Consider the following 22,119-nt stretch of genomic DNA (forward strand, 5'->3'; position numbering starts at 1 on the left):
ACTTCTTAGGTGTGTCATTAATTTTCATGAGGATGTATTAACGAAGTTGTTAACGAAGTTAATATATACACCCCTGTCTCGAATACCCAGTTGGATGTACTCGAAAAATCGGCAATTTGGAGCTCTCCAATATTTAAAAAAAGTCTTTTTCCATCACACAGAGACATCAACATTGGCTAAATAATCTACACTTGGATGAGCTAGGGATTAAAAATATTTTTAATACACCCCTGTGTCACAAAATGGTTGGGACCCTTGCCCAACTGAGAAATTGGCTTTGATTTAATCCTTATTTGAAGTTAAGGCTTGGGGACACGAGAAATTTTTTTCACGTTGGTGTAATGCAACATGCTCCACCCCACCAACCTGAAACGCTTTCTCGTGTCTCCACCCTATTTTTCTTTTAATAAAATTTGTGTTTCTCTCATTTTTGTCCCTGGGGCAATGGAGCAAAATTGATTCAAATCAATTTTGCCCCATTGTCCAAGGGACAAAATCAGCGTGTCTTTTGGGTATTTTCCTCCAATGAAACAAAACAAGAAACCATGAGACACACACTTTTTTCTTGTGTGGGTGGGATAGAGCATGTTGCATTGCACCAACGCAAAAAAGCTTCTCGTGTTATATGGGACAAAGTTCCACCGGGGAGACAGTATCTTTAATTCTCTTATTCAATTATTCACTGCCGGTTTACCATTATACTTAAGTTTATTAGATGCACTATTGACAACCCATTTTATCTTTTGCGAAGACGCCTGTGAAAGTGGTTTTCTCCTTAGTGACCAGCGGTAAATATTTCGATATGAAATTTGGTGCGGGGTGGATGTAGACAATTGTAGACAATTGTTGAAATAATCACAGCTTTCAGCCTCCCGACTGACTAACCTTGAAAATGATGCGATGGAAGCAATTTAACAAAAACTCTCTGCCAGCAGAAGAGCACTATATACCTCTTACAACAGTTTTCAAATAAACTTGAAACTTTCTTTCTAGTTTTTAAGTATTTCTTCAGTTTTTTACAGTGCTCAATACAAAAGTAGAGCGATGTCAGTCAGGAAAGAAATAAATAAAAAAGTGTCTTTTCTCCCTTACTTTCTTTTATTACAATTTTTTTATAAGTCTCATTGTTGGTCATTACACATTTTTATTATAAGAACAAGCTATATTAGCCTCCGTCTCAGAACGCGGTCAGAAAATTTTGCGGATAATTTCACAGCGAAAATGCATCCAGTGAAATGTGAGTAATGTATCATAATTCAAGTCGACTGACATAATTATACACATAATACATGTTACAAGTTTTGCCTACGGATTCTCAAGCTCGGCTATAATAAAACTATTACATGTTAGTAGCAGACCCGACTGACCAATGTTATGTAGCAGGTTGAAACATGAGTTTCTACTGGAAAGATGCAGTTTGTTTTCAAGTTAAATCTTCAAAATAAAACAAACTGTGTGGGTTTCTTTACTTCCAAACAACCTACCAATAGTTTTGGAACACTCCATAATAAAGGAAGATGGCTCTTCTTGTGGATTGGCTTTCTGATACCCCATATAAACACGATGTGACATGAAAGTGAAGAGACATGATTTGTTGGTTTTTGTTTGATTTGTTGACTCATATATCTCATGGCAAATGGGATAGCAAATGACTTTTCATGTATTGCTTGGCTCTACATATGATACCTCTAACTTTGAACACCTCCAGAATGTTGAAAAAAGCATTTTACGAGATAAGTTTCAATTATAATTTTAATGGAAATTTTTAATATCGACAGATTTGGCTTGGCGGGGGTTGATGTTTGGTATCGGGATCATTAACAGCAATGAAATGCCACACAGTCACTCTACACATGATGCCTCCAGCCATGATTGGTATCAGAATGTTGGAAAAAAACATTTTACGAGAAATTGTTGATAGAAATTATTGACTTTATTTTTACAATTTTGGCGGTGTGGGTTTAGTTGGTTGATAATGTTTACACTGTGGGATGGTTGCCAAAAAACTGTTATATTGATTGTTGTTTGTTGGAATTGATTACCAAAAAAAAAGAGAACCTTTTTTTGATAAATACTTTATTTTTTTCGTGAATCGAAAAAACCATGTGGATAGAATGTCTTGTAGTAACCAATGCAGTGTCTGTTTTCAAATTTTGAAAGCTCTATACCTACTGAATTGAAGTTCTGACTAGCTCTGTTTTTAAAACTTTGAGCCATGTTTTTTTTCTTTGTTGCTATTAAAGATAGATTTTTAGATTGTCGTAATGTAAATTTATGGTAAAGTTTTAGTTTTTGATTTTAGTTCATCAGTAGTACATACAGTAGTATTTTTTCAGTAATCCTTTCTTGTAAATTTAGTAACATTTAACCAGACTCATTGCCCTCATTATATTCGAATTTGTATTTTTTAGGACTGATAAGTACATATTTTTAAACACCAAAACAAAGCAAACAACATGCCAGGGTTCTTTCTGGACAAATATATATGTATACTTTATTGTGTGCTTTGATTTCTATTTTAATCAACCCTCTCAACTGCTGATCCTTCAACTATCATTTAGGAGTATAGAATGGGCTTCCATAGTACCATTTTCTCTAAGTATTTTGTGCAAATTTTCAACAAAGAAGTAGACTTCTTGACTGTCCTTGTCCCTTATGTTAAAGTTGTTCTGATGGAGGACATTGCTATTTTTGGTAGCCTTCACATATCAATAAGGAGCTTTGGTGTAAATGTTTTTTCCGATGAAATCATACTAATCTGAAACTATTAGGTCTTTATGAATTTTCTAGAACAATAATCTTGCTCCAATCTTGAGAAACACTGGAAAAATAGGTTAGCATTCCCTGCAATAATTTCACAGATTCCCTCTGCTTTCTGCTTGGAAACGCTGTCGTATAGCCGAAAACGAAAGTGAAACTGTGAAAACGTCCGCAAATTCGGGCCCAGTCCTCTTCCGAGACGGAGGCTAATAAGAACATGAGGCTTAGATGGCCAAAATGTTAGGAACCAGTTAAGAACTGGTTCCTATAGGGCTTTGTGAGCTCTGCTTTGGAAAGTGGACAAAAACGCTTTAAAAATGATGAAAAACATTTTTAAGCTTTAAACTTAAGACTTAAGTTAAGAACATCCGAAGCCTTCAAAAATTTTGGTTGCTCCTATGAAATATGTCTTTTCAATAAAGAATAAAGTGTATGGAATTCACAACTAACCATCACTGGACGACTTGTAATTTATCGAAGCATTCAAATTATTATCACTAGCATCTTTTGTTGACATCAATTATGCTAGGATTTTGAAAGATTAGCGCAAATTTGCGACAGCCTACAATTCGCTAATTAGGTATTAACTTAAAGAAATTTTATCTTCATTTTGCTACGGTAATTTACTCAACGACTCAACCGTTATACGAACAAGAACGAAAGGGAAAGACGCTTCCCTATGACAAAACATTTTTTATAAGAACATTTGAAAATAAATTCTTTAGATGTTTTTAAATTTTCGAGTTTTAGGCTTTGAAATATTCTTAACATGTTCTTTTTTTCCCATTTTGTGAGTATTTATGTCCATTTTCCTGAGTAATCAGGAGCACCCTCATTCTCTAGCATTGCCAATGGGACAGAGGTATTGGACTGACTATGTAATCAATTTCTTTAATAAAATTTGATTTTGAAACCAGGGTAACCAAGCATCGTCTATGGTTTTTAATAGCTTTTTCAACAAACCAATTTGATATACCAAAAAAAGCAAAATACCTAACCATTTCTCGTTTGACTTGTTCCAAAAACCTTATTCGTGGTTAGGGTACTTAAGTACTAATGACTCTATACCAGTCTTTTTTTGCAATAAAGTTGTACTTATTACTGTACTTAATTACATAATTAATAATTAGGGGACTAAGTACTAGATTGCTTAAGGCGCATTTCGGATATGCGATAAGATCATTTTTGACAGTTAAGTTTAAATTATGAGGTAATTTTTTCTTGACGATTTTTTTTCTAGTTTTGTATGGTCTGATATTGTGTTCAGCCTTTGTTACTTTGGTTTGTTGATTTTTGATAATTTCAAGAGCATTCTCAAGTGGATACAATCGTTGGTTGAATATAAAAGATTGCATTGCATATTTTTTAACAAAATTCTTGGATTAACTGTCTCCACAAAAGACTTTCATATTTATATCAAGATGAGGAACCTTAACAATTTAGCTTTGTAAGTATTTCTAATTTCATGCTCATTTATTTTAGTTTTCGCTAAGGATTTCCCTTGGAATTAAATTCTCTTTTAAACATTAGCGTGGGATTTGCATATTATTTAAGCCCTAAATTTTAACATTATTTTTTATCCGTATCATGAATAGAGATAAAGCTCCTCACGTATTCATATAGTGATGAAGTGCTATAATGGTTCCTTTACGTGTGTGTATGTGTGTGACTTCAAAAAATAAAATGATGATTTATATCTTGCATGATTTCAATAAAAGGGCCGAATTTCTTATTCAAAGAAGATTGTCTGAACTGACCAATAAACGTCGACGCAGGGGTGTATTTGTAGAGGAGATTTCTGACGCAAAAATCCAGTGATGGTGATGGTTTTAGAGTTCAATTTTTAAACATTGAATTTTAAGTGGGGATGAAATCAAAGACGATCTCCCGGTGGGGTCGAAATTCCAGAATATTTTCCCACCGGGGACAAATTTTTTGCTGAATTTTCCAGTGGGCTGGGTTCCCAGCGGGTCTGTGACACAGGGGTGTATTTGTAGAGGAGATTCCTGACGCAAAAATCGAACATTTGCTGCCATTAATACATCCAGCGGTCTAAAACAAATATAGAAGGCATGACCTTTTTATGAGCTTCCGAACTTTATGTAAGCAGTTACAAACAGGGTGAAAATGCTGAAAAGGTGAAAGTCTGTTTCTTTATCTGGGTTCATTATATAACGGTCAAACGTTTAAGTTAACGACGCGTTGAAAAAAAATGTGTTAAAAGAGTATTATAAAGTACGAAAATGAGGGGGAGATATGCTCGCTCGCATTTCACGTTTTGTAAAACTTTACAAAGCAGTGAGTTAAACATTTTTGGACTTGGTATTGAAAACACTTGAGCTTTTGAAGTGGTTGAAAAACAAGGTTGTGTTGATTTTGGTGGCTTTGCTTTTCGTCAGTAGCCCACTAGGTTATGGAATGGACGTTAATTGAATGTTCTATGAATGGATACATCTTTCTAATGACATTGAATGAATATTCTGTATTTTGAAGTAAAGAATTTCGAATCTGAATCTATGTTGAAACCTTTTTCAAGATTTCAAGAGGCTGTCACGAGCGTAAATATGGCGGACTAAGAGGTGCTTTAATATTCACGATGAAGAGATTTTTATTTTGCCACTTACCAAATTTGACATTTCTCATGCTTCATTTGAGATTCCCGCTTTAGATATCCCTGAAAAAGGTTTCTTCATCGCAGAGAGGAAATGAGACCTGTCATTTTTATATAAACTAACGACCTTCAAACAGGATATCCGCTACCACGGAGTGCACTAGGTTTGCTTCTGTTAATATTGCCTACTCATTACATAAAAAAAATCGATGACTTTTTTTCTTCTAATGTAATGTTTGATTCGGCCGGCTCCTTGAAGGGGTAATTTTTCTTATTATAAGGACGTGGGTTGTAACAAAAAAAATCTAGTTAAAAAGTTTGTTGTTTTGGATTTTCGCGAGATTGTTTGGATCTTGGTATTTATTCTTCTTTTCAAATGAAGATGAATACGTTGGACGTCTTCAACCCGTAAGTTAAATTTCATTTCATAAACTTAGTATCCTGATATTGGTCAAGAAGATTTTCAATTTTTTTGCCGAGAACTTCAATATACCTATCTATGTAAGGATTATCTTTCGAATTTTCAAAGGTTAAACCGACGGACTCAGCTGTCATCCTCGTGTATTTTGGATAACTTAATACGCGGAAAACTTTTCCACTAAGTGGAAAATAAGACATTAACTACTGTTGAGATCTAATAAGGGGTGACGAGGTGAGGTAAAAGTCGGTTTAGGAACAAAATACAGATCTTGAAATCGTCATAGTACCAGCAATCAGAAGAATTTGCTTTAAAGTTAGCTTAATAACTTAAAGATATTACGTAAAAATTCTTATAAATATAATCACGTTTTAATTTGACGCAACGACTTAAGAATATCAGTATTTTGCTAACTGGTCAAATGGGTTCATCATAGCTCAAGAATGTTCATCGTCATTTTTCCCTTGTAGGTGACACTAAAAACCTTAATAAGCAAGCAGGGTAAAAAATACTTTCCTAGCCTCCCCCCCCCGATGATTTAAAATAATTTATTCGAACAATACAAAGAGCTGGTTAAACAATGATTTGATTATCTCGAATAAAAAATATCTCGTTTTGGTTATATTTAAATAAAGTTTTTTTCAAATTTCGGAATTCTACCGAGATATTATACCTGGTTGAAGCGCCCCCCTGATTTAAGATGCATATTATCTTTCACATTCTGAACTCATTGGCTTTCCCTGGAAATATTTGACAGTTAAATCTTAAATTACTTCTTAGTCTCCTTTTTAATGCCCTTTATGCTTCATATCCGTTAGCTGATGGAAATAAACTATGTTTACTTTTGTCGATTCAATCAATTGTAAAAAGGATTTGATTTCAATTTCCTGATTAGCTAAAACAGGCAAGCAGCCTGTATTTATGTTCAGGTCCGATTGGCGGAAAAACTTCGGCCGCCATAAGGATTAGGCGGTCGCTTAGTGATGCAGATAGAATGTCGTCTACGTGCAATAATAGTTCCCTTTGAATGTACTTTGAAGATCTAGATAACATACCTTTTGAATGTCAGCGTTGTCTGATATTTTTAAGCCATAATCTTTTATAATTATACTGTCTGATTTGATTTCATATTAGTCGTTCAAATTAGCTTTACCCAAGTCTAGTTTGTAAATTATCAAAACAAACTATCTTTTAGCCTATAGACTTGTAGCCTTAAATTTAAGAAAAAATATACGAACAGTTGCACCAAATCTGGTTGCATCTAATCAAGAAAGGAAATACGATGGGCTATTTAATTATTGAAGGGTCGTCTCGATTATTACATCCTGAGAAAGCTTCATTTATTTTCAAAACGAACTAAACAACATTGGTTACTTCATTTAACTGCGGTGATACCATGTTAATATGGATAGTTTGCAGACATCGCTATTTCACTAACCCTGTGGTAATATATTTTGGCCAATTGGAAAAAATGACGGAGTTTAACGATGAGAATGTCTTATAAGGTTTGGGGTTTTGTTATTTTTGTTTAAAAGAGCTAAAAAGTTTTTTTCCAAATAATATATATGGGATCAGTGCATTCTTTCAGTTAAAGCAATCCAGGGCATTTTTCTCACCGGGAAAACTTATTCGACCAATTTTTCCACCCAGATACGGGGATGTTTCTAGATGCATGTCATTTCTCTAAGCAACAAGGTGCCTTCATAGAGTATGAAATTATCCGTTATGTCTAAGGAATGCATATTTTTGTCTTGCAAATCTCAAAATCTTGTTAAAAGATTGCAATTGCAAAATCACAGCATAAAAGTTTCGTAAACACAATCAAGATCAAACAAATTAGTGGTCTATTAAGTATTATCAAAGAGGACCTCCGTCCGAACACCTATCTTGTTTTTAAGCCTATGATAAATTGATTTCTTATAAGATACAATGCATTGAGAGTAAGCTTTCCCAGCTGGCACACAACGTTTTTTCGACGTTTATCTAACGTTCATAACATCCATATAACGTTAGATGAACGTTGAAACAACGTTGTGTGCCAGCTGGGTTCTGGCCTGGTCAGACAACCTCAAATTTAGAAATGTAGAGAATTCTTCCATAGTTTTCTCTTGCTCTGAATCACTATAACGGTCCATTAGCTTAACCTTCGCCTACCCTTTGCAATCTTCACTAATGATACCCCAAAGCTCGTATTTGAAAGAAAGAAATAATGCCCCCACTGCACTTTTTTAGTCTTATTTTTCTTATAAAAGAAATAGATAAAAAAGCGTGATTTTGTCTCTGAGAGTCTTCAAATGCCATGAAAAGGATTACAAACAAATAAATATCTGAAGACATTGCATTGGTCTTGGTTTGACGTCAAAGGTTAGGATGACCCATTTGTTTTTCTTACGTTGATACCCACCTTTACGACAATACGACTTAGCGCATTCCAAATGCGAGTGGGTATTCTATTCTAAAAATACCATTAGCGATTTTTTTTATGAAAAAGAGCTCACTTCACGACTATCTCGTTTCATCATCTGGATTGCATGTTTGTATAATTTTTCAAATGCGTATGGACTTTATGTGACGAAAATTTGCATTTAATTTGTTTGACATTGGATTCGTGACTCACAGTCAATATTTTTTGACTTTTTTGAGTTCGAAGAAAGATATCTTATGTATCTTAGTGAGAGAGGAGAGTGGATGATTCAAGAATACATTTGCTAGAGACATCGAGAAGCATAGTCGATCAGAAAATTTGTATGTTGTTGTGGTGTTTTAGATTCTTGGTTATTTACAACTTTAGTGAACACAAGATAAAATACTAATTGAGAAATAATGGTTGCGGCTGTTCGAAAAAGTGCAATTGTTCCACCACCCCAAACCGGGTTTGTTTCTATTTTAAGTCTATTTGTATCGAATGAGATTGGACAACATTTTCTCTTTAACATAGACTCCGGAAAGCCAAAGAAAACCCCAAATGCCTTGTTTACAGAAGGTCACTGTAGCTCAGTACTACATGAGACAGGGGTGATAGATGAAGAAATCTCAACATATTCTCCCAGTTCTCCTAGTTCTCGCTACCCGCACTTTTTTTTAAATTGTTCTTTAAACCAAATAGATATTATGTTTGTTGCAACTCCTTGCTTTGGAAATTAAATCAAAATCAATTTAAAATTCAAGTTGCGTAATTAACAACATTATGGCCGCCATTCAAAAATTGCGTGTGTGGCCATAATCTTTTTCCTTTTCTTCAATATGCAGACATACTTTAAACCCATAATTGTTTCTGATCGTGACAAGGAATTGGATTGAAAAGAAAAAGCAATGAGTTTGCAAATGCCTTCTCAAAATGAATTGACAGGAAAAAATACAGAAATGGGGAGAAGAAAACTAATTATAAATAGCCCATTAATTATCATTAATGATACACCGTCAAAACACCCGGTTTTCTATTATAATCATCATTTGATTGACAATGCCAATCTTCAGGAAAGAGCTACCTTGTTTGAAAATACTATATATTCTATAAAGTTGGTAATTTTGACGATGCTCTTTTTTATACTTGGTCAGTTGAACTAAGGATTGCTTTTTGCAACATTTTGAAGATTTTGACTTGTAACTTTTTTTACCGAGGGGAAAAAGATTGATTGAAATTTTAATTACTACATCAGTATGTGGGTTCTAAAGTAAGGTGATTTTTAGTTTTATTGGAAGTAAAATGTTGATGAAGAAAGTCTACTACACCTATAAGAACCAGCAAGCTTTTTATGAAACTCGGCTGTTCTTATTTAACAGCCCTAAGTAAGAGCCTCAAATTGTTCTTTTCATGGTTTTATTTCTTGTGATAAATTGGAGTGGTCAGAATTTTCGCATTTAAATTACTTGAAATTCAGCCTTTTGTTGAGTTTGAGCCCCAATATTCTTATAAAATTGTTCTTATAATTTTTTTATTTTAATTAAAAGCACTAAAGACTAAATAGTTCCAGAAACTAATATTTCTTGTTCTACATCCGGAAATCAAATTTTGGAATCTTCAAGACTTTATAAAATATCTTCTCTCCGTGACGTCAAAAGCATTCAAGATTTTAGCACTTTAATGCTACAATATTGAAAAATCTCTTCAAACTATTCATAAATCTAAAAGCTCGTAAATTTAGTTGCCCTTTCTTTTATCCGTGTTGCTATTTACACCTCTCAAATACTGTTAAAATTTGATTTCATTTTTTTCATGCCCTTTTTCTTGTTTGCTTGGTATTAATTTTCATGGAGATTTTAAAACGATTTATTGCAATGTATACTTTTGAGAGAGAGTTATCTTTCTTAAATTTTGTTCTCGAATTTTGAATTTGATAACTATTTTCATAATATTGTCTATCATTGCTGTGAGTTTTTCATCATCTGTCTGTCTGTGTCTCAAATTTTCTTGAACGAATGGATCTTTTCAAAGGTATGACAGATCGATAAAAATAGGCTGGAATTTGAACTTTGTTGCAATTGTTTTAAAGTTTGAAACTTTAGAATAATAAATCTATTATTTGGAAGGAGTGAGAATATTGCTTTTTGGTTTCACCAACTCTAACTTCAACAAAAAGATATCCTAGACATAGACAGGATCATTATTTTGCTAAAACACTTTTAAAAGCAAGAACATTTATTTCTGTATGAAGAGTTTGACGCAATGGCGTATTTAAGCCCGAAGGGCTAATAGCGAATCTCCTTGGTAGAATTTGAAACCAACAAATCCTACCAAAGCTGCGTGGCTTAGAGCGGCCCGCCTGATTTTAACACATATGGCAGATTGAAACAAAAATTTACCACTGAATTTCGAAAAAAATATCACTCGGAAACAAAGGAATTGAAAGATTCAATCCGTCGACAATAACACGTGGCATATCTTAGGGCTTCCCTTTTTCTTGCCTGAGAAAGGTTAGAGATTTGCTTCTAGCCCTTTGGGCTTATACTTCATTGCTTTGACGGGCGGCAATGCTTGTTAAAGTTTACCATACATATATTTTGAAGACCTTATTGGACAGTTTGCTAATTACGTTTATATTTTCTTTTAATTTTAGGCAAGGGGAGGGAATGACAGGCCCATATTTCCAACACAACATATACAATATGAGCAGCGAGCCACATTTCCGGTCTGAAAGTCCAATTCCTCGTAGTCCACGATTCGGTAGTTTACGACGACGAAAACGCATCGACCGAGAATATTTTGATGATACGAGTGAAGGCTCGGATGGGAGGACGAGTTCCGACGAATATGAATCTTCATCAAATCAAACATCGAAAAAAATGGACGATAATAACAACACAAATCAAAAGAATCGAAAAAACAGTCATTTTGCTTTTAGTAATGTTAAGAAAAAGATTACGTCAACTTTTCAGCGTCGGCATTCTGTGTCAATGCACCCTCCCTCAGCGACAGTTCAAGGTAAACAATTACCGATTCGACGATCGTCAACGACCGGAAATCAATCACCAAGACTTTTACGTCAATCTTCGTTTGATGAGAGCCATACCGCCGTACATAAACGTAAAACGTCGCTACGACGACAAGTTACCATGGCAGCTGTACGTTTACACGAACAAAGTCAAGTCAGCGGTAGTAACCCAATGTTAGACAGAATTTTACAAAAAAGCCAATTTCAACTTGAATCAAGTTCCTCTACACCGGATATTAAATCACATTTATCTTTGAAAAAGACACATTTAAAAACATTTAAAATTCATATACTTGGAAGCAAGTCCGTCGGAAAAACAGGTTGGTATCGCCTTCTTATGTTCTTTGGAAGTAACACTCGCTAATTTATCAATTTTTCTGATTTTACGGTTCCACACGAAGCTTAGAAATGATGTAGCAGCACATTCCTCATTTTATTGGATTTGCTTGATTAATTTTTGCCAATCGCATAAAATAAATTTTAGTCATTTTTAATCAATTATAGAAATATTTCATGTTTTTCAGCTCTGACGGTGCGTTTTCTAACGGGAAGATACATTCACGAATATAAATCAGCAGCAGGTAAGCAACGACGTCATTAAGACGTTATTGAGTGTTTAGCAAAGGACCTAAGTAAAATACTTGATAAGACTCTCATGGATCGGTCCACTCCAAATCTAATATTTGAGTCATAAAAAGGATCACGCCATTACACCAAAAAATAGGCCCACTCACACTATCGCGCAAGCGACTGAGGAGGCGTGGTAATAAAAGGCTAAGATTAAGATCATAGTCATGATGTCTCTCTTTAACTTTAATCCCTGCTAGCTAGAGGACTATGAGCTGGTAAGATTCGATAAACTGAGGTTAAAGGTGAACTTTGCAATAATCTATATTTTTCCGACGTTTTATTTTGTAGAAGAAACATACACACGTGTGATGAAATATGAAGATGAAGAAGTCAATGTTAAAATACTCATCAATGATATTGAATCTATGGTGAGTTAAATATGGTTTTTATGAAATTTTTTGAACAGCAGGATGTAAACAATACCTCTTGTCTTATAAATCCTTTGGTACAAATGCATTTTCAACAAATGCTAGGATTCGTATCTTATTTTTTGACAAAAATTAGCACTTTGGTTGACGCTACAATGCATTCTAAAACGGATCGAAATCAACTTTTGTTTTTATTTTCATATGACTTTTTCTTGTTCAAGCTTTTTCTGAACACTTTTAACAATACCTTTTTCTCACAGACCCGGTGGGGTTTTACCAGCTAGTGGGGATAAAATTAACGGACCAAAACTCGATGAGATTGACATTCCCATGTTTTTTATGGCTGGGGATTTGAATTCCTTTGTTTTCCAGCCAGAAAAGGGGATGACATTCTAGGTAATTTTTCCAGTGAGAAGGGTTCCCAGTGGGTCTGTGAGAAGAGGGTGTTTGACAATGTCATGTAAATTTACAAATGTAATAAAATTGGGTAAATTGTATGATTCAGATACAGATGGGTAGAAGATTTAAAACAAAAATACGAAAAAAAATACTCTAAAACTCTTGGACAAATATTTCATCCTGTTCTGGAGGAGTCACAGAAAGTGAGCCACAAGTCAAAAATACACATGAATTGAAATGATAAAGGATGATATCAATATTTTAGTGGCAATGCTCTTTGTTATACGTTTTAGAGAATTAAATTGATGCTAAGTAGATTAAAAATAATTTGAAGATAATTTCTTGCATGTAATAATGCTGCGGGAGTCAATCGGAAATAATAAAGTATGTCTTCCAAATCAGATAGACAATGGATTTAATGTTTCCTAATCAGCGGAAGTGAGAATTACAAAGAAATCGTCAGCCAACACCAAACCAAACCAAACGCCCACGATTCATTCTGCTCTTCAAAAAACCTTTTCGTGTGTCTCTACAATAAGAGTCTGGTAATTGCTACCAAATTCAGTTGTTTTGTAGACTTTAGAGACAAGTGCGTAACGTTTGTGAGGTTCATGTAACGATAAAAAATACAACACAATATTTCAAGATTATGCGATACTTTCCGGCACCCGAGACCAGGGCTAAAACTCATCAAATAAAATATAAATAAAAATATCCTTGATGTTCACCCTGGGAACGAAGGTGGCTACACAGTACAGCGTATTTGATTAGCATCTATGGCAAATCTTTACCGCGATGTATTTTCGATAAAATAGAGTGCATTTTAGTTTGTGAACTGCGCAGCAGGACGGCTCTGTGGAAAATATATGTAAACAAAGTGTAAGGAGGTTTAAGCATTGAACATATAACTTTGTACTTCAAGAAGAGGCAAAAAACGAGCCTTGAAAGTAAGAAATTAGAAACCTGTCGGTAAATTATTAAAACCTCGTATTTTATGTTAAGTGTATGGTTAGTAAAATCAACAAATAACTTTCAGGTACGGAAATACCAAAGTAACCTCAAATCAAAACAAAACATTAGGTAATTTTACTCACGACCATCACAAAAGTCCTTTAGGGGATTACAATGTTTTTATTTTTTGGTGTATTTTGTATTCTCTCGTGTTTTCATTGCAACATCTCTACATTCCAGGAGTATCAAATTAAATCTTGGCGTCAAGACTTATCTTTAGGAGCCATAGAGCCTCTCACATCAGTACTGTTACTGCATAGTCTAGCATACTAGAGACGAAGGGAAAAATTGTAGTCTATTCAAACTGATATTATTCCGTTACGATTATCGTATTATCATCTAACACCCATATTACTGTATTACATAGATTGTGAATGACTCCAGTCTATTACTTCAAAGAAAACAATCTACATGGGGTTGCAACCGTTTCTTAAACCTCGAATCAAGTCTCAAAACACCCCTATCTCACAGCCCCTGTGTAACTTTTTTTCTCAGTGGGGATAAAAATTCTTATTGAAATCATAACGGGGATAGAAATTCCTTTGTTCTAAGGTTAAAAAATTCAGTGGCAATGGATTTGAAGCGCAGTTTTTAAATATTGAATTTCGAATGTGGATGAAATAAAAGTTAATTTCCAAGTGGAACTGAAACTCTAAGGTATTTTCCAACCGGGAAAAACTTTTTGTCAATCTTTCCAGTGGGGCTGGGCTCCCAGCGGGTCTGTGACAGAGGGATACCTCAAAGGAATTTAAAAAGATTTCAAAGTTAAAAATACATCATTTTCGAGTTTCAAAAATGAGTAATTCTGGGAATCTTAGTCATCATCATTTAATTGACTTTAAAATATCACTTTTTGCGGTTATTTTCAATATCCTGTTATTATTTCTCATAAATTACATAGAGAGGTACAATCTCATTTGAAGTGTTTTTCAAAATAAAAGCCATACCTAACGACCATAACACTGACTCAATTTGTATTACGTAGTGCTTAGTCTTTTATTGGGCTTATTATATGCTTAATTTAGAAAGTAAAGTTTGATTTACTCAAATCTCTCTGAGCATCTGATAATAATTCAAGAAGATCAACAATAAAAAGACTTCACCAAGGTTTTGGTGTTGGTAAACTAAATTGTTTCAAACTTCTCATTTATTGCTTTATGGACGTTGTGAATGTTAGGCGGACGTTCAAACAACATATCATCTGTCAGCTATGTGACCAGTATTGATGACAAATTAAAAGCATGAGTTTTGAAAAGCCGGTCACATAGATTCTAGATATGAATTCTTTTACCACGTTCGAGCGTGGGTTGAACTTCCTGATGTGATCTACAATTTCTTAATTCAATATGTCATTTATAAAAATATTCATAAATTGTAATAGATTTGCGGCAGGCAAAATCCTATCGGGAAATGTTCTTTGATAGATTTCCTTAAAATATAAATATTTGATACTTTAATCTTGGAATGACGAAATTCGGTTGATGTTTACTTTAAGTAAATACGCCTACTCCTTATCTCATTCGTTATATCCGAACATATTGCCCTATCGAATTATCAAACTTCCAAATTACATTATTTTTGACATGTTTTCAATAAACTTCACTCTGCCCTAAAACGGCTTAAAGTATGTCCAGATATAATTGGCAGTGGAGACAAGAATGCCTGTAACTTTTGATAGTCAAATATAATTATGAAAATTTTTTTTTGCTTGTTTTAGAGAATCAAAAGCGCTATATTCGAATGTATTTTTGGTTGAAAAATTCGCGATTTTTAGTGGTTAAATTTGCGATTGCAAAAATTGAGCTTTTTTTCTACTTATGCTATAACGTTCATTTTTACATCAGTTGTAGTTCAACCTTAGGTTAAAAAGTTTCTTAAATTTCAAGGCAAACAGAAAAGTCCTTCGGAAGATATGGGACCCGAAATACCCCTTGGTAGCACTTTTCTGTGAAATATCAAATCTCCAATTTATTACTAAAAACGGGGGTTATGTTATCTTTTTTGAACAGTGCAAGTAAAAGTTGGAAAGTGTCGGTTTATTGGTATTATTGGTATCATTGATTATTTCGAAACGAAGTGAAATCACAGTATAATTGCTTTTATTGAAAAGATAAGCATGAACTTATATTGCCTTTGTTATTTTTAAGTCATTAAAGAACTTTGCTAATTCCCAAAACACTAAACACAGTGGTCGTGTTCAGACCAAGGTTTAAAGCAATTAGGTCTACATGTTTCTTTTATATTCCTTTTGTATCTAACGGCACGCTCCTCATTAGTTAAACCAAAGTTTAAAAAGGAATCACCCTCTAGTTTAAAAAGTGAAAAGCATGCTCCTTTTGTAAATGAAGAAAAAAGAACGTGAAATTTATGACTTAGAGACGGTCGGAGCATCTCTAGCAGTAATGGCTTCAACGACCACGAATTAGTGTTTTGCAGAGGGATTCCCTGAAATCTTTTTTGTTTCAAAGTATCTCAAGAGAGAAGATGACATGATTTCAAGTTAGGAAAGGAGATTCCTCGAGATCGCCAATCGATGATGACAAAAGAAAAGTGATTATAATTAAATTCCCATATCAACAAAGTACTACTTGGACCTTAAACTTAAACTTTCAGGTCTGAACACGACCAGTTTGGCTATGAGGTCATTAAAAAGATCGTAAAATGTGTTATGATCGAAAAACTGTTTTATCAATCATATCACTACCCCCGTTTTTAGTAATAAATTGGAGATTTGATATTTCACAGAAGAGTGCTACCAAGGGGTATTTCGGGTCCCATATCTTCCGAAGGACTTTTCTGTTTGCCTTGAAATTTAAAAAACTTCTTAACCTAAGGTCGAACTATCACTGGTGTAAAAATGAATGTTATAGCATAAGTGGAAAAAAGCTCAATTTTTGCAATCGTAAATTTAACCGCTAAAAGTTGCGAATTTTTCAACCAAAAATACATTCAAATATAGCGCTTTTGATTCTCTAAAACAACCAAAAAAAAATTCCATAATTATATTTGACTATCAAAAGTTACAGGCATTCTTGTTTCCACTGCCAATTATATCTGGACAGACTTTAGTTATATTCTTCAGTTTCCATTCTTGTTTTTTACCCAACGCCCTTCATTTTATATCGGATAGTTATTTACACATTGAGCTCCAGGATCTGAGACAGGGTTGTTCATCTCACAGTTTTGAACATAAAGCCTGGACAAATGTAGAGTTATCGTCCGTTACAGTGATAGTAAAGGCGGCAAAGTATGGCGGTAGGGCGTTATGGCGGTATACAGAAAAAATCGGTGGGAGAGTTTCGAAGAAACGACTGGCAAACTCTAATGGCTATAAACTCTTTTCAGCCCGTTTGCGAATTTTCTTCGGCTTTGTTCTTATTTTTTAGATAGTGACTTGTCATAGACTATAGCATAGTCTAGGACAATTGGTATTGGTATAAGTTATAGTCTCAGAACAAGTTGAAAATGCTATTATATCCAATGTAAAATCTAAAATATTTCATTAACTTCCTTTCTTCGTTTTTAGGAAAATGACATTGAACTTGGTCAAAATTCTGGCATCATGATTTTATACTCCATCGTTGACCGCACCTCATATGATTATGCGAAATTTGTTTTAAATTATTTATCAGAGAACAATATAACTGGTTACTACCCTGTCATGCTAATGGGTACTAAACGAGATCTATCACGCATGCGTCAGGTGGACCGCAAGGAATCATTCAAGGTTGCTACACAATACAATTGTACACCTTTTGACGTTTCGTCGGCAAGTAATCGACGTGTGACGGAAAGTTTTCATGCAATGTTCCGACAAATTGAAATTCGAAATTTATTGAATCAAAATGAAGGTATTGACGCACCTACCATCGTTAATCCACCTATTGTTGCAAGGTCAGGTAAACTCCGGTATGGAACTGCATAGGAAAATTCAATCACAAAATAAGAGTCGAATGAATTTTAACATAACACGGATTTTTAAATGAAGCCGCTGGATTAGAGACAAGATAAGAGAGAATAACAAATTTATTGAATTATTAATATTATATTGTAACTCTCTCCTCAAAATCGGCTGTCACAATAATAATTCGATATCATTTTTATTTTAAACTTGTCGATATGTATATATAAGATTTGTAATTTCATTTCGAAAAATAAAGCTGTGCTTTCTAATGAAACGAACCAAAAGAAGTGACATAGAAGTGATAAAAACCCATACTCTAAAACCCCATTGGGGCTTAGAGAATGTTGGGAATGTGCGGACCAAGTTTACCTAAGTACCCCTCCCCCTCCCCGACTCACTCACCCCCCCCCCCCCCCCCCCCCCCCCCCCCAGGGACACACCATTTCCAGTAGACAAATGAAAACAAAACTACAAAATATTTTTTCTCTTAACATGAACATTTTGAAAAGTGAAATTTTTTCTTAAGCTGTGCAATCAGAAACTCAACCAGTTAAATTAGGAGTTTTTTTCAAGGTTTGAGATTAGCGGAAAAATTTCATCATGTGCTGAGTGATTATTAAATAAACTAACTAAAAGTGTCAAATTCATTCTCTTTACTTACAATACTACATCCACCACCTTCTCACAGACCCGATGAGACCCCTTCCCCATTGGAAAAATTCGCCAAATATCGTCCGAGTGGAAATTTATACTCTAGCTTTTGTCCCCGCTGAAAATAACCAAGTAAACTTATCTTCACTGCAAAAACTGCGCTACATTTTCCATCTGAGCTGAATTATCTAATTTGAACGATGGAATTCAAATACTCAGCCATATTTGGACGTTATTCAGATCCTAAAGACCAGTGTTTCAATTTCGGTGTTTTCGAACTAACATTGTAGACTCAGTGAAACAATAATTTTCCCATCCAGAATTTTTTGCATCATGCCAATGAATGCCAGAGTTGCCTGTGAGGTAATTGGTTTCTTCTCCACAAACTTGACTGACAAGATCCACCTTGTAGCAGCCTGTAAACCACCAGCCAACGTCAAAATCAATTGCACATTCTTTTGAAGACCAGTCTTTGTCTTTTGTCGAGAATGGCGCACGATTGTGTACATAAAACTGATCATCTACACTTTGCGGTAAATTGATAACGCCAGGTATTTCTCTGTGTTGGCCAATGGTTAATTTGTAGTTAGATCCTTCGTCACCAATAAAGAAAGTTTTGTAGTGACCATAATACATAACTGATTGATCATCCTTTAGAATCACCAGAAGCTCTGTATCTTCATTCGCTGTCAATTGATGAATAAAGTTATTACCAGCCCAAAATGATTTTCTGTAATCTCCAAATCCTTGTTTGTAAGCTTCCCAGTCACCAGCAAATGTGATATCACCTTGATTATGCATAATGGTCGTCCAACCACCTCCTAATTCATTCATATTGCAAAGAATATACTGGAGGTGATTTGATGAAGAGGTTTTTATGGTTTCATTGATTTCATACAAACCGGATTGCGTTCCACCAAAGTTTTTGACATCAGAGCAACTTTTTGCTTCTTTGAATGTGCCTTGAATGGATTTTTCAGGTTTTTCCAGCGGACAAGGTACACGTTCAAAGAAAGAGTGATTTCCATTCTCCACGAATCTTGTCGATACTTGGGTACGTTTTTCAGATTTTCCAGGATAAACTGAGCATGATCCAGAATTCTCTCCATTAACTGGTTTTCGGAAGTCGAAGATAGAACATTGGTGTTTCTGGCATTGAGCAAAACATTGCTGATAATATTGAATTCCAGGAATTTCGATCGGCGTTTCTTTTAGTTTGATGGTCCTCTTTTCAACTTTTCTCAAATAAAAATTTTCATTGCTACAAACATTTTTGTCTTGTAAAATATTTGATGTTTCTACTCTTTGAATAAATATAAGATACAATATCATGATTTTAAGGAATAATTGTTCCATTTTTTTCTTGATATCATGTCATCTACTTCCACTTTCTTCGTTCTTCACTTTTCTATCCTTTTTCTAACCAAGAAAATTTTAGTCTCCAAGTTTTTATTGATACATGTTATGATTAAAAAATGTTATTGCCAATAAGGAAAATGATTCAACATGCTCTGTGTACCATAAATTAATTATAAATCTTATAGGTTTAAAATCATAATGCGCATGAGCATTTTGATAAACATTGATTAAAATTCATTATTTCAATTATTAATTTTCATATCAAAAGAAGGTTAAATATTTTGAACATTTCCATATCTTCAGTTTCAACCCAGCTATCAGAGCAATATGTATATAAGCAATCGGAGATAATATTAGAAAAATTATATTTTTCGGCTATACAGAGGGTCGAAATCGACACAAATCCACATTTCAATTTAACTCTTTAGCAGTCTTATCCTAAAAAGTTTCAAAGTAGTTCCATTTTGTCTCAATTCTTCGAAAGGCCTCGAAAAGCTTAACTGATCTTTCGTAAAACCTTCGGTCTTTCGATACACATTTCTAGTGTCAAACATATCTTTCCAATTTGTTCGAAATTGGAAACACAGGAGCTATAGTACCTTAAGGGAACTTATTTTGGCGGGAACTAATTTTGGCGGGCAGCAAAAATCCTAAAAACTTTCAAAATGGTGAACTTTTTTAATTTTGGCGGGAACTAATTTTGGCGAATGACAGCGTAAATCTGTTCTATTTTGCCTTATTTTGAGCAACTTTGCTGAATTTCAGGGTTTATTTTGGCAAGATAACAAAAAAAAATTTGGCAGGAACTTATTTGGGCGAGTGAGCAAAATATTTAATTTTGACGGGAACTTATTTTGGCAAATTTTGCCTAAATTTGCCAAATCCTCCAAAATTAGTTCCCGCCAAAATAAGTTCCCTTAAGGTATACCCTGAGTATCAGAGGCCGAGTTTTTAAAGAAAATATCAACCTCTGACGACCAATGAAAGAAGTTTTATCGCGCATGTGTCAATCTAATCAGTGTAGAAAGAATCAAAGATGAAGAGCAAATATTATCATCTTAATGTTTAGCAAACTGTATCAGTCATTGAGTTTAAAGCCCGAAGGGCTAGAGTAGAATCTCTAACCTTTCCCAGGCAAGAAAAAATGAAGTCAGTGATTTCACATACAGAACGCGTCTAAAACGCACCGCAATCATGACAATATATTGTATCTATTGGTTCCTTTGTTTTTGAAGACTGCATTCTTTGAAATCTAGCGATAGATTTTATTTTCAATCCGGCGTTTGTGTAAAAACCACGCGCGGGCGTTCTGGATAGGAAATAAGTGCCTTCATTTTCCATCCATTAGTCAATGATATCAGTATACATGTTTTACTATTGACGAATTCCCTGAAATCTCCGAGTGCATGATTCACAATGCATAACAGTAATTACTAAACTATTAATTATAGTAGTATTACCTATTATCGGTCCTTATTGGCGTTACTTTTGGGCTCGTGGCGTAATAAGGGCCGGCGTTAAAAGGGCCGATAAGGTACTTCAATGGAATCGAAATAATAGAAAGATCTTTATGTTATGATTCTCTCACTGCCTCGTTTTTAAAAAGCATTGATGACATTTTTGAGTTGTTTTTTCAACGACGCGAATAAAAATATCAACTTTGAACTTTATCCAAGATTTTGGATTGTTGTCATGGTTACTTTTCTCTGCGTTCATTGCGCTCTGAATAGAATCAGGGTTGGTCGACACAGGTGGGAATATGATTTCGGCATGCGCTTTTCACGGTATAGCTATAGTAGGGTGCCATTCTTTAGGACAACAATTTCCGGTATGGAATTTTGGACGGCCACAAATCCGCCATCGGAAAATACACGCTTTTTTATACGAACCAGTATATTTTAGCTCGGGCTGGGCTCTTCTTAAATTTTTGAATTTTCAGGGGTTGATCTAAAAAGCAGGGCAGCCAATATTGGCTACCCCAATTGGGCTAGGTTGTGGGTATCCCTTTTTGCCCAAATATTTGAAGCCTCGAGTGTTTCAATTTGCGAAAATACAACGTTAGGACGTTCTTTCTCTCCTTCTATTTACTGAGTGTGGTCGCCATCTTGTCTTCCTTCCTCTCACACTTTGAAAAATGACAGACTAGACCATTTTTATGGTTGAAAGTCAGAATATTTTTGGATCCCCAACATCGTAACAGAGACTCAGAATGAAAATCAGAACAATGGGAAATCTCATAACATCAAAGGATAATTTACCTTACACCTATCCTATGGTAACTTAGGGATTCACATCTTAAAGGAAATTAAATTTGACAGTTACTAGACGATTCCCGTCGTCGCAAACGCCGGTTAAGTGTTTTTGAACGCACACAATGCTCCTAGAGATAGCTACCATAATAATATGATAAAAACATAGATACCTTTGTGTGTATGGCTTGATGTCCATTTGTTATGTTCCGATTTTCATTTATGTTTCTGATTGAATATTACTTTTTTTATTATTATCACTGAAAATAAAAAAGGATAGTTATGAAGTTGACAGATCAACACTTGCGTATCATCAAAGACTTTTTA

General features: G+C 34.5%; 1 protein-coding gene across 4 annotated transcripts; it reads left to right on the plus strand.

The window, feature by feature from the left end:
- Positions 1-3,960: 3,960 nt before the first annotated feature.
- LOC136803760 (uncharacterized) lies at positions 3,961-17,732 on the plus strand. Of its 4 annotated transcripts, none has more exons than XM_067060485.1 (5): positions 3,961-4,207; positions 10,847-11,541; positions 11,746-11,802; positions 12,140-12,219; positions 17,156-17,732. In XM_067060485.1, exons 1-5 carry the CDS (start codon positions 4,182-4,184, stop codon positions 17,552-17,554), a joined length of 1,257 nt encoding a protein of 418 aa, XP_066916586.1. In that variant the 5' UTR covers positions 3,961-4,181; the 3' UTR covers positions 17,555-17,732. The 4 variants fall into 4 exon arrangements, with proteins under 4 accessions (XP_066916586.1, XP_066916587.1, XP_066916585.1 ...); XM_067060486.1 differs by lacking the exon at positions 3,961-4,207 and adding an exon at positions 5,580-5,779; XM_067060484.1 differs by lacking the exon at positions 3,961-4,207 and adding an exon at positions 8,223-8,662.
- Positions 17,733-22,119: the final 4,387 nt, after the last annotated feature.

This window comes from Clytia hemisphaerica, unplaced genomic scaffold, assembly GCF_902728285.1.
Source record: "Clytia hemisphaerica strain Z4C2 unplaced genomic scaffold, Clytia hemisphaerica genome assembly, whole genome shotgun sequence".
In the NCBI taxonomy this organism is placed as follows: Eukaryota; Metazoa; Cnidaria; class Hydrozoa; order Leptothecata; family Clytiidae; genus Clytia; species Clytia hemisphaerica.

What these genes read in the sequence shown, in the direction of transcription:
- LOC136803760 (XM_067060484.1), top strand. Translation starts at nt 8,613, where the DNA reads ATGGTTGCGGCTGTTCGAAAAAGTGCAATTGTTCCACCACCCCAAACC. An exon ending in GTTCCACCACCCCAAACCGG is followed by an intron (nt 8,663 to 10,846) that starts GTTTGTTTCTAT and finishes TTTTAATTTTAG; the next exon opens with GCAAGGGGAGGGAATGACAG. An exon ending in CAAGTCCGTCGGAAAAACAG is followed by an intron (nt 11,542 to 11,745) that starts GTTGGTATCGCC and finishes CATGTTTTTCAG; the next exon opens with CTCTGACGGTGCGTTTTCTA.